The following is a 26,324-nucleotide window of genomic DNA, read 5'->3' as shown; positions in this document are numbered from 1 at the left end:
CGTAATTCGTTTGTAAGAAGACATTGTAAGATCCAATATGATCGTGTCTGTGTTGTAACGACAAAACGAGAAAATTCATGAACACTAGATGCATTATATTGATCTAGAGCCGTCCTCATATGTGTATATTGTATGAAGTAATGAAACACATGCTCCTAGTTTGATATAATTATTTTCTTTATATCTATGTAAAAAGACAGGCCAAAGACACCAAATGGACCTCCAAACTGGTGAGTCGAAAATAAGTGCCTAGCAGAAATCAAAAAGTCAAACATCGGTAAATACAAATAATGAATAGCAGATATGTAAGACCCGGTTGAGATCAGAACTTTACGACATCAATGATAAGTTTCGCTTTCAAGTTTAGAATTTCGTTTTCTATGAGGTATCATATCAGCCGTGTCCGTAAATGTATGTACCTTGAGCATCACGTCGAGTATCCTATATAGAGCAGGATTTGTTTTCACACCTAGAGCAGCCATTCTCACATTTTATATTTTTTCGGTTTAGATTGGTCTGTTTTGCAATTTCTATAAGGTATCGTGAACCGTTGTTTGTCTTATCGTTTGTTTGTTTTTTGCCATGTCGTTTTCGGTTTCTCTATGACAGATTTTTTTTGGGGGTAATAAATGCCTCTTTATTACATAAATAGGGTTCTCCTAGATTTGTTTGTCTTACATGTATATGTCGTGTACTAGTTGTGATTTTGTACAGGTTATAACATGTTCAAAAATATTGTACATGTTATAACTTGTATAATGCAAAAATACAAGTTATGACATGTACAAAAGTACCTCGTACATGTTATAACCTGTACAAAATACTGCTTAAAAATGGTTTTAACTTTTTTTACACAACATTTAAATTCACCAATGTATAAAGAACAATAACTAGGCCAGAACGTGTCTTTTTCTGTAGAGGACTGTGGACAATGATCACAAAGTTTCAGAAATATATGTTTCAAGTCTTATGTTGGCAAAATGTGTTTTCATGTAATTGTATGTTTTATGCAGTCCATCATGGCTTAAAGTGTGGCACTATTTACTAAAAGCTTGCATTTCCTCAATGACAATTACATTAGAACCTTATAAGTAACTTAATTCTGCCAAAAAATTTAAGAACAATTCCTAATAATTTTGGATAATACTCCTCCCGCTCATTTTTTAGCATGCAAAAACTAAAACAATGTTTTATATGCTTACTCTGTAACACCAAGAGAGAGCTGAAATAGCTTTCATTGGACCACGCTTCATTATAGACATCCTTGGATCAACTCTTCAACATTTTTGGCCTTCAGCATGATTTATGTAAATTTATAACTTAATTTATTTTATAAACTATAAGATCATTGCGTGAGGTGAGTGTCATTTTAATGTTTTAAATATATATCCTTTTCTTTGAAAGCATGTATTTGTGGCCTTTGGATGTTGTCTGCTCTATGGGCGGGTTGTTGCCTTTTAGACAAATACCCCATTTCCATTCCCGATTTTATTTGTAGACACGTCTATTCCGTCAACTTGAATGAAAGTATTTTACTATTGCCTTCAAAGTGGACACTCACAATTATAATTCATCAAATAAAGATATGTTCATAGAAAGTCATAAGAGGATCATAAGACATGTCCTTAAGAAATATCTTATGACAGGTCTTAGAAATGTTTCGTAATAACGACCCCTGCACATTAACTGTACCAAAGAAGGACAAAACAAACCAACATGAAAGAATGACGAAAAAGTTATGAAAATATTATTAAGTTTAATAACATCTGTTGCGATAATAGAAACATATCCTTATTCTTTGATTTTGTACAAGTTAAAACCAATAATGTAAGCAATATTTTGTACAGGTTATAACATGTTAGAGGTACTTTTGTACATGTTTTGCATTATATATGTTATAACCTGTACAACATCGCAACTTGTACACGACATATACATATCATAGTCAAGAGAAAAATGTTAACCCAGGTGTCAATGATCAGAAAGCAGTTCATATTATACTCTCCTGTTGAAATATATGATAAAGGGCATAACACATGGCAAAATCCGTATCATATGCCGTATCATTCCGAGGGCCTTCATATTGTTCGAAGTTGATACGGTATGTTATACGGGTTTTGCCATGTATTGTTCTCTCTATATATATATCTCTCACATTGATGTTTTTATGTGACATGAAGTCATACAGATAAGAAAATTTATATGACGTCATACAGATAAGGAGTTTAATCAAGCCATTGCATAAGTGACTGATATCATTGACACACGTCAAACAGATTTTAGGTGAGATAAATCCTTTTCAATAAAGGTAACAGTAGTATACCGCTGTTCAAAACTCATAAATCCATCGACAAGAACAAATCGGTGTAATAAACTAAAACTGAGGGAAACCGTGATCATATCGATTACTGAAATATCACGATTGTCATTGACTGTTTTACCCGTGCAATTTCTCTGTTACTTTTAAGTATATAATAAATAGAGAATATAATATGGCTTTGTCAATATATCATCTTTATCAACCAACCGAGACCCAAATATAATCCCAAGAACTCTGCTCGAGCTATTATATTAATTGAGGGTTGATACAGTGATACTTTAACGGCCATATCATATACACTTTATTATAATAGATTCACGTAGATGTTTTCATGTGACCTTCCAAAGAAATTAGGGGTTTGACATGACGTCATACATGTTATAACTTTAACATGACGTCATACATAATACAAGTTTGGCATGACGTCGAAATACAGGTTAGACTTGGTGTCATACAGATTTTGGGTTTGATACAGTCCTCGCAACAGTGACTGAAAATCTATGATTTGACGTCGTAACGATCGCTTACAGGTGTGATAAAGACTATTCATTCGTGACTGATATCAATATCATCACGGACAACTGAAACAGCACGATTGTCGTTGACCGTAATACTAAGTATATAATGAATATATCTATTTCTTTTTCACATTCCAAAAAGGTATCATTTATAGTACGTCATAGCTGATTTATAGTACGGCATAGCATAACCAGATGAATGTAATTTTAAACCACTAACACCTAATCATCTGAATTATAGTCATTTCGTACCTCCATTTCGTACTCTTGCAAAAATAATTTCGTTCCCGGACCATTCCATACCTTGACCGTTTCGTACCTCATGGATTATTAACATGTATTCCATTTCGTACCTCATGGAAGATTTGTACATGTATGCCATCTCGTACCTTATGAAAGATTTATATGTTTACCATTTCGTACCTCATGGAATATTAATATATAGTGGAGCGGCAAAGAGGACAATTTAAGAAATTTTAATTACCTAAATACCCCATGGGATTTTAATAGCTCATTGGAAAGCTGAAATTGTGTAGTTTTTGAAAATATGTGTCGTAAATATAAAATCTGGTACATTTAAACCGACAATCAGGGTCAAAGGTCATCACTTAAAAAATCCAATTTTCATCTAGAGAAACAATACCATTGATATTTTATAAAATTAATAATCTATTCAATAAAGTATATGAGTAGTATAATGTAAAAATGCGTTAGTTTATACAATTTTTTTCATATTTGCACATGACGTCAGAATGTTCAGCGTTTTATTTAACTTTTTTGAAGGTAGTCGGTGGTATAGAAATTATAAAACCTAATAAAAAAACAGTAATAGAATAACCTTGATACTTGACCTGGACAAATAGCATTCCTTGAATACTTTATGATAAAAGTTATCCAAAGAGTGCAGTCATGTTAAATTTCCTTTCAGTTTTCAAGTATTCGACAGGTCACTGAGATTTCTTAAAATGAATTCCAACTTTATCAATACAAGATACCTTTGGATATAATATAGTTATTGGAGTAATTTATTACGCAATGTGTGCAAGCGTGTTGAACAAATTCAAAAATTGCGACATGATCGTTTTGGTATCTATGACGAGTTTATTTTTTATACCAAATGAAACATCGATAAAATTATAGCAAGTTAAAATAAATATTTTATCTGTGTCATCAGCAATATCGGCTGATTTTGCCTAAATATTGTTACACCTACCTAAATTTTAACAAAAACATAAATCAGTGCAAGGCAGACCCTTGCAAACACATGCTTTTTTCTCCTTACACGAACAAAGTTGATATTGTTGAAAGTCTGATCAATGCCATTTGTCCATGAAAGAAAACTGGCTCTTAAACTTGTCATTTTGAGTAGTTTTCCAACCAAACGAACATTGGAGCCATTTTTTTTTTGGGTTGTCTAAAATTGTCCAAATGAAACAAAGTGTTCGGTTCAATTACTAGAAAGTTCGTGTGGCAGGACAAATCCATCTCCTACATATCATGCTACGAATACCCCACAACTTGGCTGGAGTCTGGCCGATTGGATTGGAACTTTGCAAGTGTTTAAAAGTTCAAGTATATTTTGACGTCGAGACGGTTGGCCTCTCATTTTTAGTTTTGTAAAGGGTAAGTAATGATGATACTTTTTCGTCATAAACTAATGATTCGTCCCGTTTTCGTTGAATCCGTTGCCGTATACAAAATCCGAGTGTTCCATGTAGAACCGAATTTTGGAATATATAAGTAGCACGCGCCATCGAGTGAAATGTATTTTTACCGTCAATCGGTTCAGTATTAAAGTCAATATTGTCGACACCTTCTTTGATTAAGGAACCACAGTTAGCAATATCGAATAGGACATAACAACCACCTTGTATTTTTTTCTTTTTTATTTAAGCATTCGCTACAGTAGTTAAAAACCTCGTCATACTTGACACAGAAACCATGTGCATTTAAATTTCCAAGCAAAGACTTCGATCCGAACTCATAATACAATTGTACTGCAAGATTAACACTTAATAGCTGTAGTTATGTTATAACAATTTTACACCAGGCCCTCTACGATTTTCATGCGAAATATCCATTGATACTTAAGAAAATGTTTTAAAAGATTTTTTGTCAAGAAGCCAAGTTACAAAATTTATCAAACAGGGCGGCACCATTGCTTCTGATATTTCCAACGATACTTCGTCATTTGCAGGATACTAAAAAGATCAATTTTTTACTTGATATTGAGGCTGCTTCATAGAGTACACGCATATCGGTTTGTTTGTTAGTTTTGGTTGAGCTGCATGTACTTAAGTCGGCTTTTATCTCAAGCATTTCTAGTTCTGCTTAGATTTTATTCGCTGCTTTGACAGCGTTTCAACTGGAAATATTGCTAGCAAATACAATGCCAGAATTACCTTGTCCTTGTTGAGCGAAAAATACCAATGGCATCCCTGTAGTGCTTCTAAAGTTGAGCATTAGGTTTAGAATAATTACAGTATGGTTTACTTACTTTACCAGGTAAAAAAGACTAGTACATTGTCAAAAGTGATGACAATACAAGAGACTTTTTGTTACGAATAAGGTCTCTGTCTATAATTTCAACTACTCTTTCGAATGCCAAATCATGCACAGATTTATCAGTAAATTTTGGTCTATATGCAAGTATGTTGTCAGACATGCTACGTGATACACTGCATTATGGGGCAAATTATTCTGCTCCATTCAATTAATCATTCCAGCGTCGTCTGCTCTAACAGCAACACCTTTAAGATAGACTAATCTTTCAGCATATGCAATTTTATGTTATGAGACATTTTTTGGCAAATACTACATTCGGATGTATTGTGATCAATATTTTCAGGCACCAAAGAATTAGATAGATCATAATTTATATCTGGTGTTTCCTTTACAGCTGAAGAAAATGATACTGATTTTAAATTATACTTACTTGCGTAGCTTTTATAAAAGGACTTATGATACCTAAATACGGGTAATTCACTTGCTATTTCATTGTAGAATTCATTTAAACTACTGAAAAATATGCATTTGTCAACACCAAAATCCACTCTCCTTTGTTTGGCATCTGGCGGGTCCAGTTTTAACGAGACTGTTGAATTGTCCATTTGATTGAATAGAAAAAACAAAACAAACACACCTGAATACCAAACAAACCCTACAATGGTATTCCCTTTCCCAGATACATTCAACAAAAACGAATAAACAATAATACCAAAACAACATAAATTAATCACAAGGCTTCGGAAATTATTAAATGAACACAAAATATGCTTGAAAATTATTACAAACGACCATCGCTAAATCGCTAAATGTTGGACCATAACTAGAAACCACAACAATGTCGGTAAATCTGTGACAAAAATTCGGTCTTGAAATCTGGATAAAAATCAGACATTTAGCCAAATATATATCTTATAAGAAATTAACTTCAAAAAGTAAATCGGGTCGATTAAAGTATTATAAGGCGGCTTTATTGTTGTGTCTTTAAAATACATCTATACTGCACGTGCAAATTATGCTAGGTGAAAAACGATGATTTTTCAGTGTTATTTTAAATCATTTTCAGATGCAATGTGCTTTACATATAGAACTATTTGGAAATGCCTTTATATTGTATGAAGTTCCAGAATAACTATAATTACCAAATTTGTTCACAAATTATTTTTAAAACGGGTTTGTTATGAAATTTGTCTTCCGAATCAGCAGTGTGGTATTCGATGCAAATTGGGTAACGTCAGTTAAGGCTATTTTGAACGTCATTTGTTCCACATTTGACATTAACGACAAACATTTTTCTAAAGCTGAATAATCGATAGACAATTTAAGACCTTACAATTCCATGAGGTATTTAGGTAATTAAAAATCGTTAACTAGAGGTTTCTCAACATCTTACGAACGAACGAAAATCGCCCTAACTTTACGTAACTTGCCGTAACGAGAAAAGGGGGAGCATTAATTTATCTTATAATTTTGGATTATCGACTGTGCTCTTCTTCCTTTGAAATGTCTTTTACGTGTAAAATATGCATGCTTGATTTTTTAAAACCATTTTGAATCAAATACATATTTATTTGATATTATATGATATATAATATACAATTTACTGTTCAATCAACACAGGTGAAAGTCTTATTGATCTATTAATTTAAGTGAAGAATATTTAATTTGAGGACAGTAATCGTACAAGAAATTTTAATAGACATGATGACAACATCACTATTTAGTATATGTGAAAAAGGTAAATATAGATTCATGTCCATGTATATGGATCGAAAGGGATAAGATTTTTTTTTATCTTAGCTAAAAGCTGATTAACGGTAGAAATTCTTTAGTGGACACGAGGTAAAATAAATCTAGGAGTGAACACCTTTCGATTTAAATTTGAAAAGAAAACATCCAAATAAGTTCCGGGATAACTTCTTTGCCCCAACCGCTAACATCCAAATGATCTCTTCTTATTGATATATTGTTATAAATTGGTAGACTTAACAAGAAAAATAAAGGAAAATATTGAAATACATATTTTAACTTATATATTGTTTTTTTTGTTATCATGACCTTTCTTATTTTATGTTTGTTTGTTTCCTCTATAGTATAATTATGAGTATATACATATTTTTTTCTTGTTTATTGTTTCCGTTAAGCTTCTATGGCATACTGTGCATATTTCCTCTATTTTTTCATGTTTTCTAATTTTTCTTTTTAGTTAGGGGTGTAGTATATAAAAATATTTATTTCGATAACTATGTGACTACCAGTTGTGTTAGGCCTGTAGCACTCATACTTTCAACAAGAACACACAAAACTGTATTGCTAACGATAGATCGAGTGCACCTTTGAATTTCTTTAACTGATTCCCAATAAATATTAGAAATAAAAAAGCTATGTTACGACTTATCTATTCAAGATACTCTCCGATATGAAATAATGAAACTCATAGTAACTCAAACCGATTGGACCCATAGAAGGGACGTGTGGATATATGAAACATATTAAAGTTGTGTTATCTCGATCACTTATCAATCCTTTACCAAACGCTAATTTCGCAATGAAATGAATGGAATATTTGCCACTGAACGTTAAACACCACACAATCAATAAACCAATTACAAACTAGATGTGTTGAAATTTTTAATTAAGGACATTATAAAAAAAATCTTTTTGAATGGATAAGGGAGATAAATCGAAAGCATATACGACATGTCAACAAACGGAACTCAACGTAAGAAAACGAAACAGTCAAGAACAGAAAATAAATTGGAACACGGATGTTTAATGACAACAATAAAATGCAAAGTTGCAAAAAAGGCTATTAAGTTGTTAACTGTTGTCTTTTAAACACACTGCAGTATCGGTAGATATTTATTATGCATTTTTAATATAACAAAATTACTGCTCCATAACGATACGTTCGTAGAGTTTCGTCCGTTCGTAAAATGTTGAGAAACCTCTACTAACCGACTTTTTCAACATTCGCCGCTCCACTTATATGTATGCAATTTCGTACCTAATGGAAGATTTGTATGTTTGTCATTTCATACATCATGGAGGATTTATACGTATACAATTTTTACCTCATGGAAGGTTTGTAAGTTTATTATTACGATAGTAACTAAAATAGTTGCATATTATAACTTCTGTCTTGGCTTATTAACCCTATATTGTTAAAGATTATTAAAGATAATTCCAGCAAACAAACAAATTGTAGTTATAACTATTAAAGTTGCCAAGTGCTGCTTAATCAAACCAATCGCTGGTGCTTATAAAATGAATACGTCTAGATGCATAATTCTATTTATGTTATATTTAAAAAAAAAACCATTAAAATCATGAAACACTTTACACAAATGTTGGATGCGTTCGGTACATGGGGCCCGAAAAAGATATCATCGTGGGTTCGAAATAGCAAATGTGGGTACGAAATGGTCAAGGTACGAAATGAATTGCTTTCAATCATCTTCTATTTTACTTTCCAAACCAGCTTGCAAAACCGTTAAAACGAGCATTACCTGTGGCCTGTACAAATGTTGTGACCATGCCCATTCCAGAATTGTTAGTTCCATTGCGAATATTCGATAAAACACCGCCATCGTCTTCCATTTCAATTCGAACTGTTGTACGGAGATCGGCTGCTTTCATGTATTTCATCAATTTTTTCATTCGTGTTTGTAGTTCTTCCTCAGCTTCCTCGTTCTTCTGTTTTAAACGGTTGATCTTTTTTTTTTTATCATTCTGTCAAATATTTCAATCACCGACACCATTAATAATGAACAAAACCCCAATTTGTACCATAAGCTATAAATAACCCCGCCGTGACAAAATGTAAAACAATTTAGTCAAGAGAACTAACAGGCGTACGTTCCTAAAAAAACAGTAAACGAAAAAAAAATGATAGACAGAAACCAACGCTGAATAACATGCTTCGTGAAATGGACACAAATAATGTAGCTTAAATAAAGATTTAAAACGTTGTGTAAAGATTAGTATGAGATACCCTGTCTGTGATAAGATTGGTACGGATAAACTCAAACAAAAACCTGTCCACAATATCTTTTGTTGACTATAATTTGTGATTGAAAATGCTGACATAACAATTTAACTACTTATGAATTGATTATCTTAGTATAGTGTTATATTCAGTATGAAGGTCAAAGCTTTAAAATAAATTAAAACGCAATAGGCTATAAGAGCATAATATATAGGTGGCATTTAAAGTACGATAGATGTTTTTTTACACATAGCAATTTAATATGTATTTTTCCTGTCATTTTTGCTGAATTTATGCTTGAGCTAAAAACTGATTTTAGATTTCTGGGAAATCTGCTTTTAACTTCTTTTCATGAATATGTTTCTACGATATACAACAGTTGTTTGCCTAGCGAAGAACTCTGCAAAATATAACTTAATTTCTATGTAGTTTGCATTTTTCACTCCGTTGTGTTACTATCCTAAAGTGCCGTTAATTTGTAGATGTTGGTAAATAGAAGCAAATTAAAATCATTGACGACATTTTATGTTGGTAACATATACAGAGTATTTTTATTACGAATTCAGAGCATAAAAAATCGTCGCAACATTAGTTCCTAAACTAAACTAATTGCTGGCGTTGAGAAGAAGTAATAAAATGATATCACAAACGTCAAATGGAAATATTGCTACAAAAACGAAACTTGTACACGTTTTATGAGACTATACGTTGAAAATAACTACGTTTTAAAACTTTCAAAATACCAAATATGCATGAAACGTCTTACCTTAAAATGATATACAAGCATTTTATTTCTGTTATCACGTCACGGAATAAGTGTTGACATATAACTATTCGTATTTGAGTGTCATGGTAGTTTTAGTTTCCAGCTGGGATCATTTTTCCATTTATTTGATTGGGCGTTTTCAAGAATGACTTTGTTTCTAATAGTGCATACGTTCTTAGTTGTAAACAAACACACTTTCTTTATTGAAAAAAAGTGAAACAGTTGCTTGAACTGAAAATACAAGATAATACAATATAAGCATTTATCAAGTATACATTGATATACTTAAAAGTTAAAATCTTAACAATCCGAAAGTATTGTTCCAATAACGATTAACGCTTTCAACGCAGGGAATTCTTCGTGTTTACAACAATACAACACACATTTTTGAAAAGTAAATTTACACAAAATGAACAAACTGCAGCTAGTTTATGTCAACATAAAAATACTTGAAACATGGAATCTATGTTTTTCCTGGAAGCTAGCAATAAATAAAAGTAAACTTCTTCTAAATGAGGCAGATAAAAGGATTTACTTCATTAAAAAGTCTATGTACATAAATTTAATAAGGAAAACTTTCCAATTTTTTCAGTTTAAGGTTTTATATGACTTAAATACAGCAAAATAATGAGTGATGTGTGATTAAAAAAAATAAGTAGTAATACGTAAGTAAGTTAAATATTGGTACAAGGTTATTTTTGAATAGTCTAATTCCATATATTTTTTTATTGGTTATATTCGTATGTATTAAGAAAATGTGTATTACATAGTTATCAAAAGTACCAGGATTATAATTTAGTACGCCAGACGCGCGTTTCAACTACATAAGACTCATCAGTGAAGCTCATATCAAAATAGTGATAAAGCCAAACAAGTACAAAGTTGAAGAGCATAGAGGAACCAAAATTCCCAAAAGTTGTGCCAAATACAGCTAAGGAAATCTATTCCTGGGACAAGAAAATACTTCGTTTTTTAAATAATTCAAAGTTTTGTATCAGGAAATTTATAAAAATGACTATATAATTGGTATTCGTGTCAACACCGAAGTGCTGACTACTAGGCTGGTGATAGCTTCGGGGAAGAAACGTCCACCAGCAGTGGCATCGACCCAGTGGTGTAAATATTTTATTTTTAAAGTACCAGGATTATAATTTAGTACACCAGACGCGCGTTTCGTCGATATTACAACACTTTTAAAGTTATCAGACTTATAAATGTAAACGTCAAACACATGGTATGTCTACAAAATCTCATCAACGCTAAACAAAATTGAATAAAATACAAATTTGAAGAGGATTGTTAATCATCAATGATACAGTTTTTATCAATTACAGGTATGCTAATTTACTTCAGGTGTAGAGAATGTTAAACATAGAGGATTGGTGGTTACTTGAAGTTAATTGTTAATAATTCAGAAGGATTAAAATTACAAATTGACATGATTATACATTTTCTAAAAGATTATGGTTATGAAGATTGGTTGTGGAAAGTAGCGTCGTTCTCTAAAAGTGCCCTGTTTATAAAAAAAAATATGTAAAATGCGTTTATGCAATTAAAATTATGTATGGAAACCTTACATTTTTTGTTCTTTAAATGAATGCTATTGGATCAAATAGCTTTTTTTATATTTAGAACATGTCTTGTCTCCGAATTATGATAATACTTAATGCTATGATAAAGGTTTCTTCGCACTAATGTTCAGAATTTTAAGGCAGCCATCCCAAATTGATTGACCGTTTAAATGTTTCATTAAATGAACATAAAGAAGAAATTCAAGTAAGGATACGGACGTATTTTGGAAGGTACTTTAATTCCGTAAGTAATGAGCTACGCGCGCCTGGTGCAAATATACAATTTTAATCCTGGAATCTATGATGAGTTTTTTTACGATAATTGTAAAATTGAATCTTTCACTGACTGTTTTTAATTGTTCTCTATTAATTGTGTTGGTAGAAGGATCTGTGATAAAAACAACTGTGCCTAAAATCATTGGTAACAATTCAAGTGTCAAACAAATTAATCTTTCATTGGTGTTAAGCCTTTTCGGGAAGGCATGAACTGCTTACCCTTTCAGGAGGTTTGGCATCGCGTCTAGTCACATTTGGTGTATGTATATTTTCACAATGCTGTCATTTGTTAACTATGTCATGAATTAGAAGCCATTCTGGATTTCCAAAAGTCATTAAATGGCAAACTCAGTACAAAATTATCATAACCGACCCCTTTCTTTCCTAGATTAACTCCTGCTGAATAAATTGTACTCTGCAGTATGACGAATAAAGCATGTGTGTTTTGTCTTAACATGCAGTTGAAGTAAAAACATTGTATATACAGTGAAATGATGTAAATAGACAATGCAAAAGTGTGTATTAAAGATTTTCAAAATTAAGGGTAAGCTTATTCCATATATTGCGGAACATATTGGATGTACGCATTTCTGTAGGCCTAGTTAATGTTTTAACATGATATCTTTCCTGATCAAAGGTTCAATAAACTCATCATAGATACCAGAATTTGAATTTTGTATTTACATCGCCGCGCGTTTCGTCTACAAAAGATTCATTCGTGACGCTCGAATTAAAAAAAGTAAAAAAAGGCCAAATAAAGTACGAATTTGACGAGCATTGAGGACCAAAAATCATAAACATTTTGCCAAATACAGCTAAGGTAATCTATTCCTGAGATCGAAAAGCCTTAATAAAACCACCCCAAAAAAATCCTCTGATGCAAACAGCTTCGACACTACATGTACATGTATATGGATCTGATAGTGTAATATAGATATAAGAAGATTTTATATGTTTACTTTTGATGCAGATAGTATTTTGGACTAGACTCTAATTGTGAAAAACTTTTACATACATCAATTAAATTCAGGACAAAAAATATCTTTTGGAAAAATGGTGGCACTTAAGGTGGCTCGTGGGTACAAAAATTTGAGCAAAAAATTAAACCTTTATTTTTGCATTACAAATATTATTTAGTACACTATTAGTTATAACTTTATAATAAAGTACAAAAAGCATCCGAAAAATTCGATTTTGTTTGGCCCCAGATTACTTTTAAAATGTTTATATCATTGAAAAAACTTCAAATTATCCCCTTTGGTGCAAAAATGCCATTTTTTTGCATTAAATTTGAAATATCTTTTTTAACTGATCGGTGACCTATATTTTTTATTATTGTTTTCAAATAAGCTGTACTTTAATTAAATAATTGTAAAATTTAAGTGATTTCTGTAATTAGGTTATTTTTTAGTTCGATGTTACCTCTATTTCTCCTATTAGTTCAACAGAAACAAAGGACATTAACAAAGTTGTATGCTTCTTCCGGAGGCAGATTGTGAGCTTATATGAACGGTGACCCCCTTTTTTATTTCATTTTTCTCTTTAGTAAATGATTAAATTAAATTATAAAAAATATAGCAAAATCCTATATTAGATTTTTTTTATTCATACTCAGGATAACAATTGTGCTTAGTGTTTTGTGTTATTGAATAGTTTAATCCGACAATTGAAAACCATATTCCTTTTTATATGTTTCCGTTCTATTGAAGATATATTAAAACAATAAATGAATCATATATCTAGTAGAGGAAGTAATTGTATAGCATTTATCACAAGTGCCTTTGTTTATTATTACAAATGATTTACTGATATTTACACTTAAAACAAAAATGGTAAGCTTTTCTCTTTCCTTCTAACATTTTATGGTAATAAAGATACTTATTTAAACACAATTTGTATCCCTCGTATATGAATTTGTCCATTGTTCAGAAACCCTTTTTGCATACATGACATCTTCAGTGATTGACTAATCGCATATTTAACGTTAATTTGATATCATTACTATAAAAATACAGAACTCCAAGGTAAATTAAAAAGAGAAAAGTTAAAAACCCATGTTCAAAGTTAAACTTGCTTGTAACAGCTGATTATATTTTTTACATTCAAAATTTGATGAGCAACCATAACATATATAATAGGTTAAAGTGACAATAGTTTGGATTCAGCAGTCAAAATTGTGTAAGCATACATCACAGACATATATAACTCAGTAGTGATAGTAAATTGACAAAGACGCTGATATAAATACAGTTTTTGAAATTTGATAGTGCATCCCGTATATAGTATAAGCTTTCTATACAAAAAAAAGTCTTCAAAATATCCCCATATAATGTACCATGTTGGTGCTTTTGATACATATTGTTGATGCGTCACAGTCCGGATGAGAAGAATCTAAGTGTGGTTATGTAATGTGTTATAAAACATATATTTTGTACTTATCCTGTAGATACATTTTTTTCTATGGTAAAAACCATATTTTGTTAACGATTGCCAACCTTAGTTATGCATCGTTAACGTAAGTATAAATACAAAAAAACAATCAATTTGAGGAAATGTATACAAGAAAATTGATATATGTGTGTCAACTGTTTTTATGAAACATTTCAAGTCTTTTCTGTTTCTTTAAATAATGCCGAGATAATTTTTTTAATTGATTTAATTTATGAATTAAAATTATTATTACGTTAAGATTTTTTTTTATTTGTTTCGTTTGTGTTAGGAAAAGACCGCAAAGGATAAAAATTTCGATCAGACCACTTTTTCAAATGTTAAATTTATGTATTCATGGACATTCGTACAATGATTCTACAAGGTTAAAAAAGAGAAATGGTTTGGTGTTTAATGATACCATGAGACAGCTATCCAAATAAAATGTTAGCATATATGGGTACAATAGAAACAACAGGCCTTAAAAATGTCAAAAAAACATACCGTATATGCATTTATTGAAAGGCATAAAAATAAAAATGACAAAATGAGAAAACCAAAAATGTGATTTAACAATCAAATATTAAAAAAATCATCAAACAACGACCACCACTAGATAACAGGTCCCTGAATTGGAACAGACACGAAACTAATTTAGCGGGACTAACATGATATGTGATCGCTTTATCCTCCCTTAGCCTGAAAGTCAATTATAGTCTAGATAAAAACAATACAAGTATGGAAATTGTAACTCGATGTATGCCATACATAAAATTATGTTTGTGCAATTCGTCAAATTTTCAGTCCTTAAAAAAAATCGTCGATCTCTAAATTGTCTGTCCTTTTTCATGTTTTATCAAAATGTAAATTCAAGCATTTTTAATATCCAACATGGAAGATACATCATAACCCTTAAGCTTGAATGTTCTTTTTAAAATACCAGTGGACGGATGAAGTAGTTGAAATCAAAAATAACAACTTACAAATAAAGCATATTGAATCAGACAGGTTGGGGAGGTCAGTATGATTTTAAAGTTAAGGGGAGGGGGAAATAAAATCACAAATAATGGACTGCGGATACATATATGATTTTACATTGAGGGGTTATACCTGTCATTATAGAACAGACATTAAGACATACAAATCATTATGGCTTTACAATTTTTTCCTCCCAAGAGAACAATTCGATAACAGAAAGTTAAGCATACATAATTATAAACTACGTATAGCATGACAAATATTGTATAACATATTTTACTTTCAGATTCAATCAATTCTTAGTTTTTGCTTTCCCTTTACTTTATTGTGTGCGGTTACATTTGGTAATGAAACAGATACACAAGGAACAGGAATAGTTTCCACAGCAGATAAACGGATATGTCACAATATAACATGGTAATATATGATATTCTTCTACTTATCCATGTAATGCCTATAAATGTTTCTGCTCTCCAACCCCTACTTTCTTTTCAACATTTTAGTAAATATTGTTTGAAAATGCTTTAAAATTCTTGTTACGATTGCATAGTTATTGATGGAAAAAGTGACAATGTTATTGTATGCAAAATCTATAGAGAATCATTTTCCATCTAATTACTATGGCTTTATACTTCGAAAACATGGAAAAGGGACCTTTCATTTTCATATTCTTTTTTAGCTCCATTATTTTTTAATGTCAATTTATTACAGTTCTTTTGAAGTCTTGTTATTTTGAAAAGGAGTACCGATAAGCCTTAAAATTGTTTTACGTGCTTATAATGTTTGCAGTTGTTGTAATTCAAGCGAAGACTAGATTTCTTTTCTATCGATTTGAAACCTAAATAATACCAATGCAAATATATGGTAAAAGTCCGAGTCATTTTTTCCCGTCATATTTTAAAACTCGAATATCTCGAAAAGGAGCAACATCAATGTGTTAGCCTATACTGTTCCTTAACTAATGAATGCTCTGGCGATTAATAATATCACTGTTTTTAATTATTAAGTTTGTTTATAATTTTACATAATATGATGAATCTGACAATTACTATAAATAAGCTAACTTATTTGAGTTACGCTCACAGTTTTCCATTTGCTTTATTTGACGTTTCTTGTGGTGATAATCTACAAATGTTCTAACATTTCTCCCTTTTCAGTAAAAAAAATCCTTTACACGTTGTTAATGAAACACATGGAATTCATCTTATATTTTAGAATTGACATGTAAGTGTTGTGTCGTTTTTCTCCTCTTATATGTCATGCGTTTCCCTCGGTTTTAGTTTGTTACCCCGATTTTGTTTTTTGTCCATGCATTTATGAGTTTTGAACAGCGGTATACTACTGTTGCCTTTATTTAGTCATTTCTTTTCCCCCAATATTATACGAACCAGTCGAAATTTGAAAAAAAATAGAGGTTCAGACATTTTGAAAACGAAGAAGAGGTTAAAATGTATTATGTGAAGTTAAGATCCATTTAAGTCTATCTTTTAAAAATCTAAGGGTGCACATGTACTTTCCATCAGAACTGTTGTCAGGATTATAACAAAAAACAGAATGATCAAACCAAAAGTACAGATGGCCAGACTGTTTTGCGACATTTACCGAAGTAATTTCTTGAATTATTTGTTAATTTAGGAAACTTGAGAGTCATACTGTCTATGTTAACTTAAAGCATGTCTTGAAGAAAGGAGATGGGTATGTGCTTTGTTTTTGTCATAATTAACAACTTATTATTATCTGAATGTCTGTTTTTTTGAAACATTACATATTGAAATTCCACTTAATGTAGATATAGTCGTGTTTTGCCTTTATGATAACTATAAACTAAATTTTATAAAAAATAAAAAAATATTTTCTCAAAAAATATTAGTGTGAAAGATTATAACATGTACTGGAACCCCTGGGATAAAATCATTTGTTAATTTAATAGTGAATTGTTATGTTTAGATGTGCTTGAAATGTAATTTCCATTAAATATGATTATCACTATATATTTTTTGATGAAAATATTGTACTTCATCCCTATTCCGTTATATCATATGATATTATAAGTACTATTTTTGTTTTTTTTTTGCTTGATTATGCTTATTTTTCTCGCTTGCTATTTTATATGCCACTATAGATAATTTATGTAAATGCCTGTTAATCCATGATGAATACAAAAAAATATAAAAAAAACTTATTATTATGATTTTTAACATGTATTTATGATTTAATGTAAACATATGATTCCGAATTAAGTATAATTGACACTGGTTACTGACATAACCTACGATCAGAAGGCTTGGAACAAATTAATTTCATAAAATGTTGTTTGGGAGATTATAAATAATAAACCTGTATATTTCTTAAAAAATATATAATCAAAATAAAGAAACACTATGTATATATATATATATATATATACAACTCGTCTAAACATCAACCCAACAATGTTAGATCTGTAAATTTGCTTTCGCAAATTTTTGGTTCTTCCCTCGCCGGGATTCGAACCCATGCTACTGTGATATCGTGACACCAAATCGCCTGCACTGCAGCCGTCCCGCTAGACCACACGACCACCTGGGCTCTCAAAAAAAGAGCTTTCGGTGGCCATATGTTACCTTTCCACGTCAGTTTTAATCTAGCGGCGTACTACAGTACATGATATATAAGGCATGAAGATGTTATTGTTACAGATCAGCTAAATTATCTATAGTAAAGGATCCTACAAATTAATGTAAGATACAGTCACAGAAAATAATTATATTCATAAGTACGTCTGAGTCAGTGACAACCCTACAACAGATGTATCCATCGGATCGCCATCAATGATGGTGATACATGGCTGTGTACATAATGTATATACAACTCGTCTAAACATCAACCCAACAATGTTAGATCTGTAAATTTGCTTTCGCAAATTTTTGGTTCTTCCCTCGCCGGGATTCGAACCCATGCTACTGTGATATCGTGACACCAAATCGCCTGCACTGCAGCCGTCCCGCTAGACCACACGACCACCTGGGCTCTCAAAAAAAGAGCTTTCGGTGGCCATATGTTACCTTTCCACGTCAGTTTTAATCTAGCGGCGTACTACAGTACATGATATATAAGGCATGAAGATGTTATTGTTACAGATCAGCTAAATTATCTATAGTAAAGGATCCTACAAATTAATGTAAGATACAGTCACAGAAAATAATTATATTCATAAGTACGTCTGAGTCAGTGACAACCCTACAACAGATGTATCCATCGGATCGCCATCAATGATGGTGATACATGGCTGTGTACATAATGTATATACAACTCGTCTAAACATCAACCCAACAATGTTAGATCTGTAAATTTGCTTTCGCAAATTTTTGGTTCTTCCCTCGCCGGGATTCGAACCCATGCTACTGTGATATCGTGACACCAAATCGCCTGCACTGCAGCCGTCCCGCTAGACCACACGACCACCTGGGCTCTCAAAAAAAGAGCTTTCGGTGGCCATATGTTACCTTTCCACGTCAGTTTTAATCTAGCGGCGTACTACAGTACATGATATATAAGGCATGAAGATGTTATTGTTACAGATCAGCTTAATTATCTATAGTAAAGGATCCTACAAATTAATGTAAGATACAGTCACAGAAAATAATTATATTCATAAGTACGTCTGAGTCAGTGACAACCCTACAACAGATGTATCCATCGGATCGCCATCAATGATGGTGATACATGGCTGTGTACATAATGTATATACAACTCGTCTAAACATCAACCCAACAATGTTAGATCTGTAAATTTGCTTTCGCAAATTTTTGGTTCTTCCCTCGCCGGGATTCGAACCCATGCTACTGTGATATCGTGACACCAAATCGCCTGCACTGCAGCCGTCCCGCTAGACCACACGACCACCTGGGCTCTCAAAAAAAGAGCTTTCGGTGGCCATATGTTACCTTTCCACGTCAGTTTTAATCTAGCGGCGTACTACAGTACATGATATATAAGGCATGAAGATGTTATTGTTACAGATCAGCTAAATTATCTATAGTAAAGGATCCTACAAATTAATGTAAGATACAGTCACAGAAAATAATTATATTCATAAGTACGTCTGAGTCAGTGACAACCCTACAACAGATGTATCCATCGGATCGCCATCAATGATGGTGATACATGGCTGTGTACATAATGTATATACAACTCGTCTAAACATCAACCCAACAATGTTAGATCTGTAAATTTGCTTTCGCAAATTTTTGGTTCTTCCCTCGCCGGGATTCGAACCCATGCTACTGTGATATCGTGACACCAAATCGCCTGCACTGCAGCCGTCCCGCTAGACCACACGACCACCTGGGCTCTCAAAAAAAGAGCTTTCGGTGGCCATATGTTACCTTTCCACGTCAGTTTTAATCTAGCGGCGTACTACAGTACATGATATATAAGGCATGAAGATGTTATTGTTACAGATCAGCTAAATTATCTATAGTAAAGGATCCTACAAATTAATGTAAGATACAGTCACAGAAAATAATTATATTCATAAGTACGTCTGAGTCAGTGACAACCCTACAACAGATGTATCCATCGGATCGCCATCAATGATGGTGATACATGGCTGTGTACATAATGTATATACAACTCGTCTAAACATCAACCCAACAATGTTAGATCTGTAAATTTGCTTTCGCAAATTTTTGGTTCTTCCCTCGCCGGGATTCGAACCCATGCTACTGTGATATCGTGACACCAAATCGCCTGCACTGCAGCCGTCCCGCTAGACCACACGACCACCTGGGCTCTCAAAAAAAGAGCTTTCGGTGGCCATATGTTACCTTTCCACGTCAGTTTTAATCTAGCGGCGTACTACAGTACATGATATATAAGGCATGAAGATGTTATTGTTACAGATCAGCTAAATTATCTATAGTAAAGGATCCTACAAATTAATGTAAGATACAGTCACAGAAAATAATTATATTCATAAGTACGTCTGAGTCAGTGACAACCCTACAACAGATGTATCCATCGGATCGCCATCAATGATGGTGATACATGGCTGTGTACATAATGTATATACAACTCGTCTAAACATCAACCCAACAATGTTAGATCTGTAAATTTGCTTTCGCAAATTTTTGGTTCTTCCCTCGCCGGGATTCGAACCCATGCTACTGTGATATCGTGACACCAAATCGCCTGCACTGCAGCCGTCCCGCTAGACCACACGACCACCTGGGCTCTCAAAAAAAGAGCTTTCGGTGGCCATATGTTACCTTTCCACGTCAGTTTTAATCTAGCGGCGTACTACAGTACATGATATATAAGGCATGAAGATGTTATTGTTACAGATCAGCTAAATTATCTATAGTAAAGGATCCTACAAATTAATGTAAGATACAGTCACAGAAAATAATTATATTCATAAGTACGTCTGAGTCAGTGACAACCCTACAACAGATGTATCCATCGGATCGCCATCAATGATGGTGATACATGGCTGTGTACATAATGTATATACAACTCGTCTAAACATCAACCCAACAATGTTAGATCTGTAAATTTGCTTTCGCAAATTTTTGGTTCTTCCCTCGCCGGGATTCGAACCCATGCTACTGTGATATCGTGACACCAAATCGCCTGCACTGCAGCCGTCCCGCTAGACCACACGACCACCTGGGCTCTCAAAAAAAGAGCTTTCGGTGGCCATATGTTACCTTTCCACGTCAGTTTTAATCTAGCGGCGTACTACAGTACATGATATATAAGGCATGAAGATGTTATTGTTACAGATCAGCTAAATTATCTATAGTAAAGGATCCTACAAATTAATGTAAGATACAGTCACAGAAAATAATTATATTCATAAGTACGTCTGAGTCAGTGACAACCCTACAACAGATGTATCCATCGGATCGCCATCAATGATGGTGATACATGGCTGTGTACATAATGTATATACAACTCGTCTAAACATCAACCCAACAATGTTAGATCTGTAAATTTGCTTTCGCAAATTTTTGGTTCTTCCCTCGCCGGGATTCGAACCCATGCTACTGTGATATCGTGACACCAAATCGCCTGCACTGCAGCCGTCCCGCTAGACCACACGACCACCTGGGCTCTCAAAAAAAGAGCTTTCGGTGGCCATATGTTACCTTTCCACGTCAGTTTTAATCTAGCGGCGTACTACAGTACATGATATATAAGGCATGAAGATGTTATTGTTACAGATCAGCTAAATTATCTATAGTAAAGGATCCTACAAATTAATGTAAGATACAGTCACAGAAAATAATTATATTCATAAGTACGTCTGAGTCAGTGACAACCCTACAACAGATGTATCCATCGGATCGCCATCAATGATGGTGATACATGGCTGTGTACATAATGTATATACAACTCGTCTAAACATCAACCCAACAATGTTAGATCTGTAAATTTGCTTTCGCAAATTTTTGGTTCTTCCCTCGCCGGGATTCGAACCCATGCTACTGTGATATCGTGACACCAAATCGCCTGCACTGCAGCCGTCCCGCTAGACCACACGACCACCTGGGCTCTCAAAAAAAGAGCTTTCGGTGGCCATATGTTACCTTTCCACGTCAGTTTTAATCTAGCGGCGTACTACAGTACATGATATATAAGGCATGAAGATGTTATTGTTACAGATCAGCTAAATTATCTATAGTAAAGGATCCTACAAATTAATGTAAGATACAGTCACAGAAAATAATTATATTCATAAGTACGTCTGAGTCAGTGACAACCCTACAACAGATGTATCCATCGGATCGCCATCAATGATGGTGATACATGGCTGTGTACATAATGTATATACAACTCGTCTAAACATCAACCCAACAATGTTAGATCTGTAAATTTGCTTTCGCAAATTTTTGGTTCTTCCCTCGCCGGGATTCGAACCCATGCTACTGTGATATCGTGACACCAAATCGCCTGCACTGCAGCCGTCCCGCTAGACCACACGACCACCTGGGCTCTCAAAAAAAGAGCTTTCGGTGGCCATATGTTACCTTTCCACGTCAGTTTTAATCTAGCGGCGTACTACAGTACATGATATATAAGGCATGAAGATGTTATTGTTACAGATCAGCTAAATTATCTATAGTAAAGGATCCTACAAATTAATGTAAGATACAGTCACAGAAAATAATTATATTCATAAGTACGTCTGAGTCAGTGACAACCCTACAACAGATGTATCCATCGGATCGCCATCAATGATGGTGATACATGGCTGTGTACATAATGTATATACAACTCGTCTAAACATCAACCCAACAATGTTAGATCTGTAAATTTGCTTTCGCAAATTTTTGGTTCTTCCCTCGCCGGGATTCGAACCCATGCTACTGTGATATCGTGACACCAAATCGCCTGCACTGCAGCCGTCCCGCTAGACCACACGACCACCTGGGCTCTCAAAAAAAGAGCTTTCGGTGGCCATATGTTACCTTTCCACGTCAGTTTTAATCTAGCGGCGTACTACAGTACATGATATATAAGGCATGAAGATGTTATTGTTACAGATCAGCTAAATTATCTATAGTAAAGGATCCTACAAATTAATGTAAGATACAGTCACAGAAAATAATTATATTCATAAGTACGTCTGAGTCAGTGACAACCCTACAACAGATGTATCCATCGGATCGCCATCAATGATGGTGATACATGGCTGTGTACATAATGTATATACAACTCGTCTAAACATCAACCCAACAATGTTAGATCTGTAAATTTGCTTTCGCAAATTTTTGGTTCTTCCCTCGCCGGGATTCGAACCCATGCTACTGTGATATCGTGACACCAAATCGCCTGCACTGCAGCCGTCCCGCTAGACCACACGACCACCTGGGCTCTCAAAAAAAGAGCTTTCGGTGGCCATATGTTACCTTTCCACGTCAGTTTTAATCTAGCGGCGTACTACAGTACATGATATATAAGGCATGAAGATGTTATTGTTACAGATCAGCTAAATTATCTATAGTAAAGGATCCTACAAATTAATGTAAGATACAGTCACAGAAAATAATTATATTCATAAGTACGTCTGAGTCAGTGACAACCCTACAACAGATGTATCCATCGGATCGCCATCAATGATGGTGATACATGGCTGTGTACATAATGTATATACAACTCGTCTAAACATCAACCCAACAATGTTAGATCTGTAAATTTGCTTTCGCAAATTTTTGGTTCTTCCCTCGCCGGGATTCGAACCCATGCTACTGTGATATCGTGACACCAAATCGCCTGCACTGCAGCCGTCCCGCTAGACCACACGACCACCTGGGCTCTCAAAAAAAGAGCTTTCGGTGGCCATATGTTACCTTTCCACGTCAGTTTTAATCTAGCGGCGTACTACAGTACATGATATATAAGGCATGAAGATGTTATTGTTACAGATCAGCTAAATTATCTATAGTAAAGGATCCTACAAATTAATGTAAGATACAGTCACAGAAAATAATTATATTCATAAGTACGTCTGAGTCAGTGACAACCCTACAACAGATGTATCCATCGGATCGCCATCAATGATGGTGATACATGGCTGTGTACATAATGTATATACAACTCGTCTAAACATCAACCCAACAATGTTAGATCTGTAAATTTGCTTTCGCAAATTTTTGGTTCTTCCCTCGCCGGGATTCGAACCCATGCTACTGTGATATCGTGACACCAAATCGCCTGCACTGCAGCCGTCCCGCTAGACCACACGACCACCTGGGCTCTCAAAAAAAAGAGCTTTCGGTGGCCATATGTTACCTTTCCACGTCAGTTTTAATCTAGCGGCGTACTACAGTACATGATATATAAGGCATGAAGATGTTATTGTTACAGATCAGCTAAATTATCTATAGTAAAGGATCCTACAAATTAATGTAAGATACAGTCACAGAAAATAATTATATTCATAAGTACGTCTGAGTCAGTGACAACCCTACAACAGATGTATCCATCGGATCGCCATCAATGATGGTGATACATGGCTGTGTACATAATGTATATACAACTCGTCTAAACATCAACCCAACAATGTTAGATCTGTAAATTTGCTTTCGCAAATTTTTGGTTCTTCCCTCGCCGGGATTCGAACCCATGCTACTGTGATATCGTGACACCAAATCGCCTGCACTGCAGCCGTCCCGCTAGACCACACGACCACCTGGGCTCTCAAAAAAAGAGCTTTCGGTGGCCATATGTTACCTTTCCACGTCAGTTTTAATCTAGCGGCGTACTACAGTACATGATATATAAGGCATGAAGATGTTATTGTTACAGATCAGCTAAATTATCTATAGTAAAGGATCCTACAAATTAATGTAAGATACAGTCACAGAAAATAATTATATTCATAAGTACGTCTGAGTCAGTGACAACCCTACAACAGATGTATCCATCGGATCGCCATCAATGATGGTGATACATGGCTGTGTACATAATGTATATACAACTCGTCTAAACATCAACCCAACAATGTTAGATCTGTAAATTTGCTTTCGCAAATTTTTGGTTCTTCCCTCGCCGGGATTCGAACCCATGCTACTGTGATATCGTGACACCAAATCGCCTGCACTGCAGCCGTCCCGCTAGACCACACGACCACCTGGGCTCTCAAAAAAAGAGCTTTCGGTGGCCATATGTTACCTTTCCACGTCAGTTTTAATCTAGCGGCGTACTACAGTACATGATATATAAGGCATGAAGATGTTATTGTTACAGATCAGCTAAATTATCTATAGTAAAGGATCCTACAAATTAATGTAAGATACAGTCACAGAAAATAATTATATTCATAAGTACGTCTGAGTCAGTGACAACCCTACAACAGATGTATCCATCGGATCGCCATCAATGATGGTGATACATGGCTGTGTACATAATGTATATACAACTCGTCTAAACATCAACCCAACAATGTTAGATCTGTAAATTTGCTTTCGCAAATTTTTGGTTCTTCCCTCGCCGGGATTCGAACCCATGCTACTGTGATATCGTGACACCAAATCGCCTGCACTGCAGCCGTCCCGCTAGACCACACGACCACCTGGGCTCTCAAAAAAAGAGCTTTCGGTGGCCATATGTTACCTTTCCACGTCAGTTTTAATCTAGCGGCGTACTACAGTACATGATATATAAGGCATGAAGATGTTATTGTTACAGATCAGCTAAATTATCTATAGTAAAGGATCCTACAAATTAATGTAAGATACAGTCACAGAAAATAATTATATTCATAAGTACGTCTGAGTCAGTGACAACCCTACAACAGATGTATCCATCGGATCGCCATCAATGATGGTGATACATGGCTGTGTACATAATGTATATACAACTCGTCTAAACATCAACCCAACAATGTTAGATCTGTAAATTTGCTTTCGCAAATTTTTGGTTCTTCCCTCGCCGGGATTCGAACCCATGCTACTGTGATATCGTGACACCAAATCGCCTGCACTGCAGCCGTCCCGCTAGACCACACGACCACCTGGGCTCTCAAAAAAAGAGCTTTCGGTGGCCATATGTTACCTTTCCACGTCAGTTTTAATCTAGCGGCGTACTACAGTACATGATATATAAGGCATGAAGATGTTATTGTTACAGATCAGCTAAATTATCTATAGTAAAGGATCCTACAAATTAATGTAAGATACAGTCACAGAAAATAATTATATTCATAAGTACGTCTGAGTCAGTGACAACCCTACAACAGATGTATCCATCGGATCGCCATCAATGATGGTGATACATGGCTGTGTACATAATGTATATACAACTCGTCTAAACATCAACCCAACAATGTTAGATAAGCAAATTTACAGATCTAACATTGTTGGGTTGATGTTTAGACGAGTTGTATATACATTATGTACACAGCCATGTATCACCATCATTGATGGCGATCCGATGGATACATCTGTTGTAGGGTTGTCACTGACTCAGACGTACTTATGAATATAAT

The 26,324-nt window shown here is 34.1% G+C and overlaps 1 protein-coding gene across 1 annotated transcript in view; it reads left to right on the top strand.

The window, feature by feature from the left end:
- Nucleotides 1–26,324, top strand: part of LOC134681660 (uncharacterized) — a 117,468-nt gene that overhangs the window by 89,214 nt on the left and 1,930 nt on the right. The window contains exon 2 of the mRNA XM_063541313.1: nt 16,985–17,044. Coding sequence (XP_063397383.1) covers nt 16,985–17,044 — 60 coding nt within the window. The remainder of the gene's footprint in view (nt 1–16,984; nt 17,045–26,324) is intronic.

Source organism: Mytilus trossulus, chromosome 8 (assembly GCF_036588685.1).
Source record: "Mytilus trossulus isolate FHL-02 chromosome 8, PNRI_Mtr1.1.1.hap1, whole genome shotgun sequence".
NCBI lineage: Eukaryota > Metazoa > Mollusca > Bivalvia > Mytilida > Mytilidae > Mytilus > Mytilus trossulus.
Note: the sequence above shows the minus strand (reverse complement) of the source record. Positions and strands in the feature narration are given on the sequence as shown.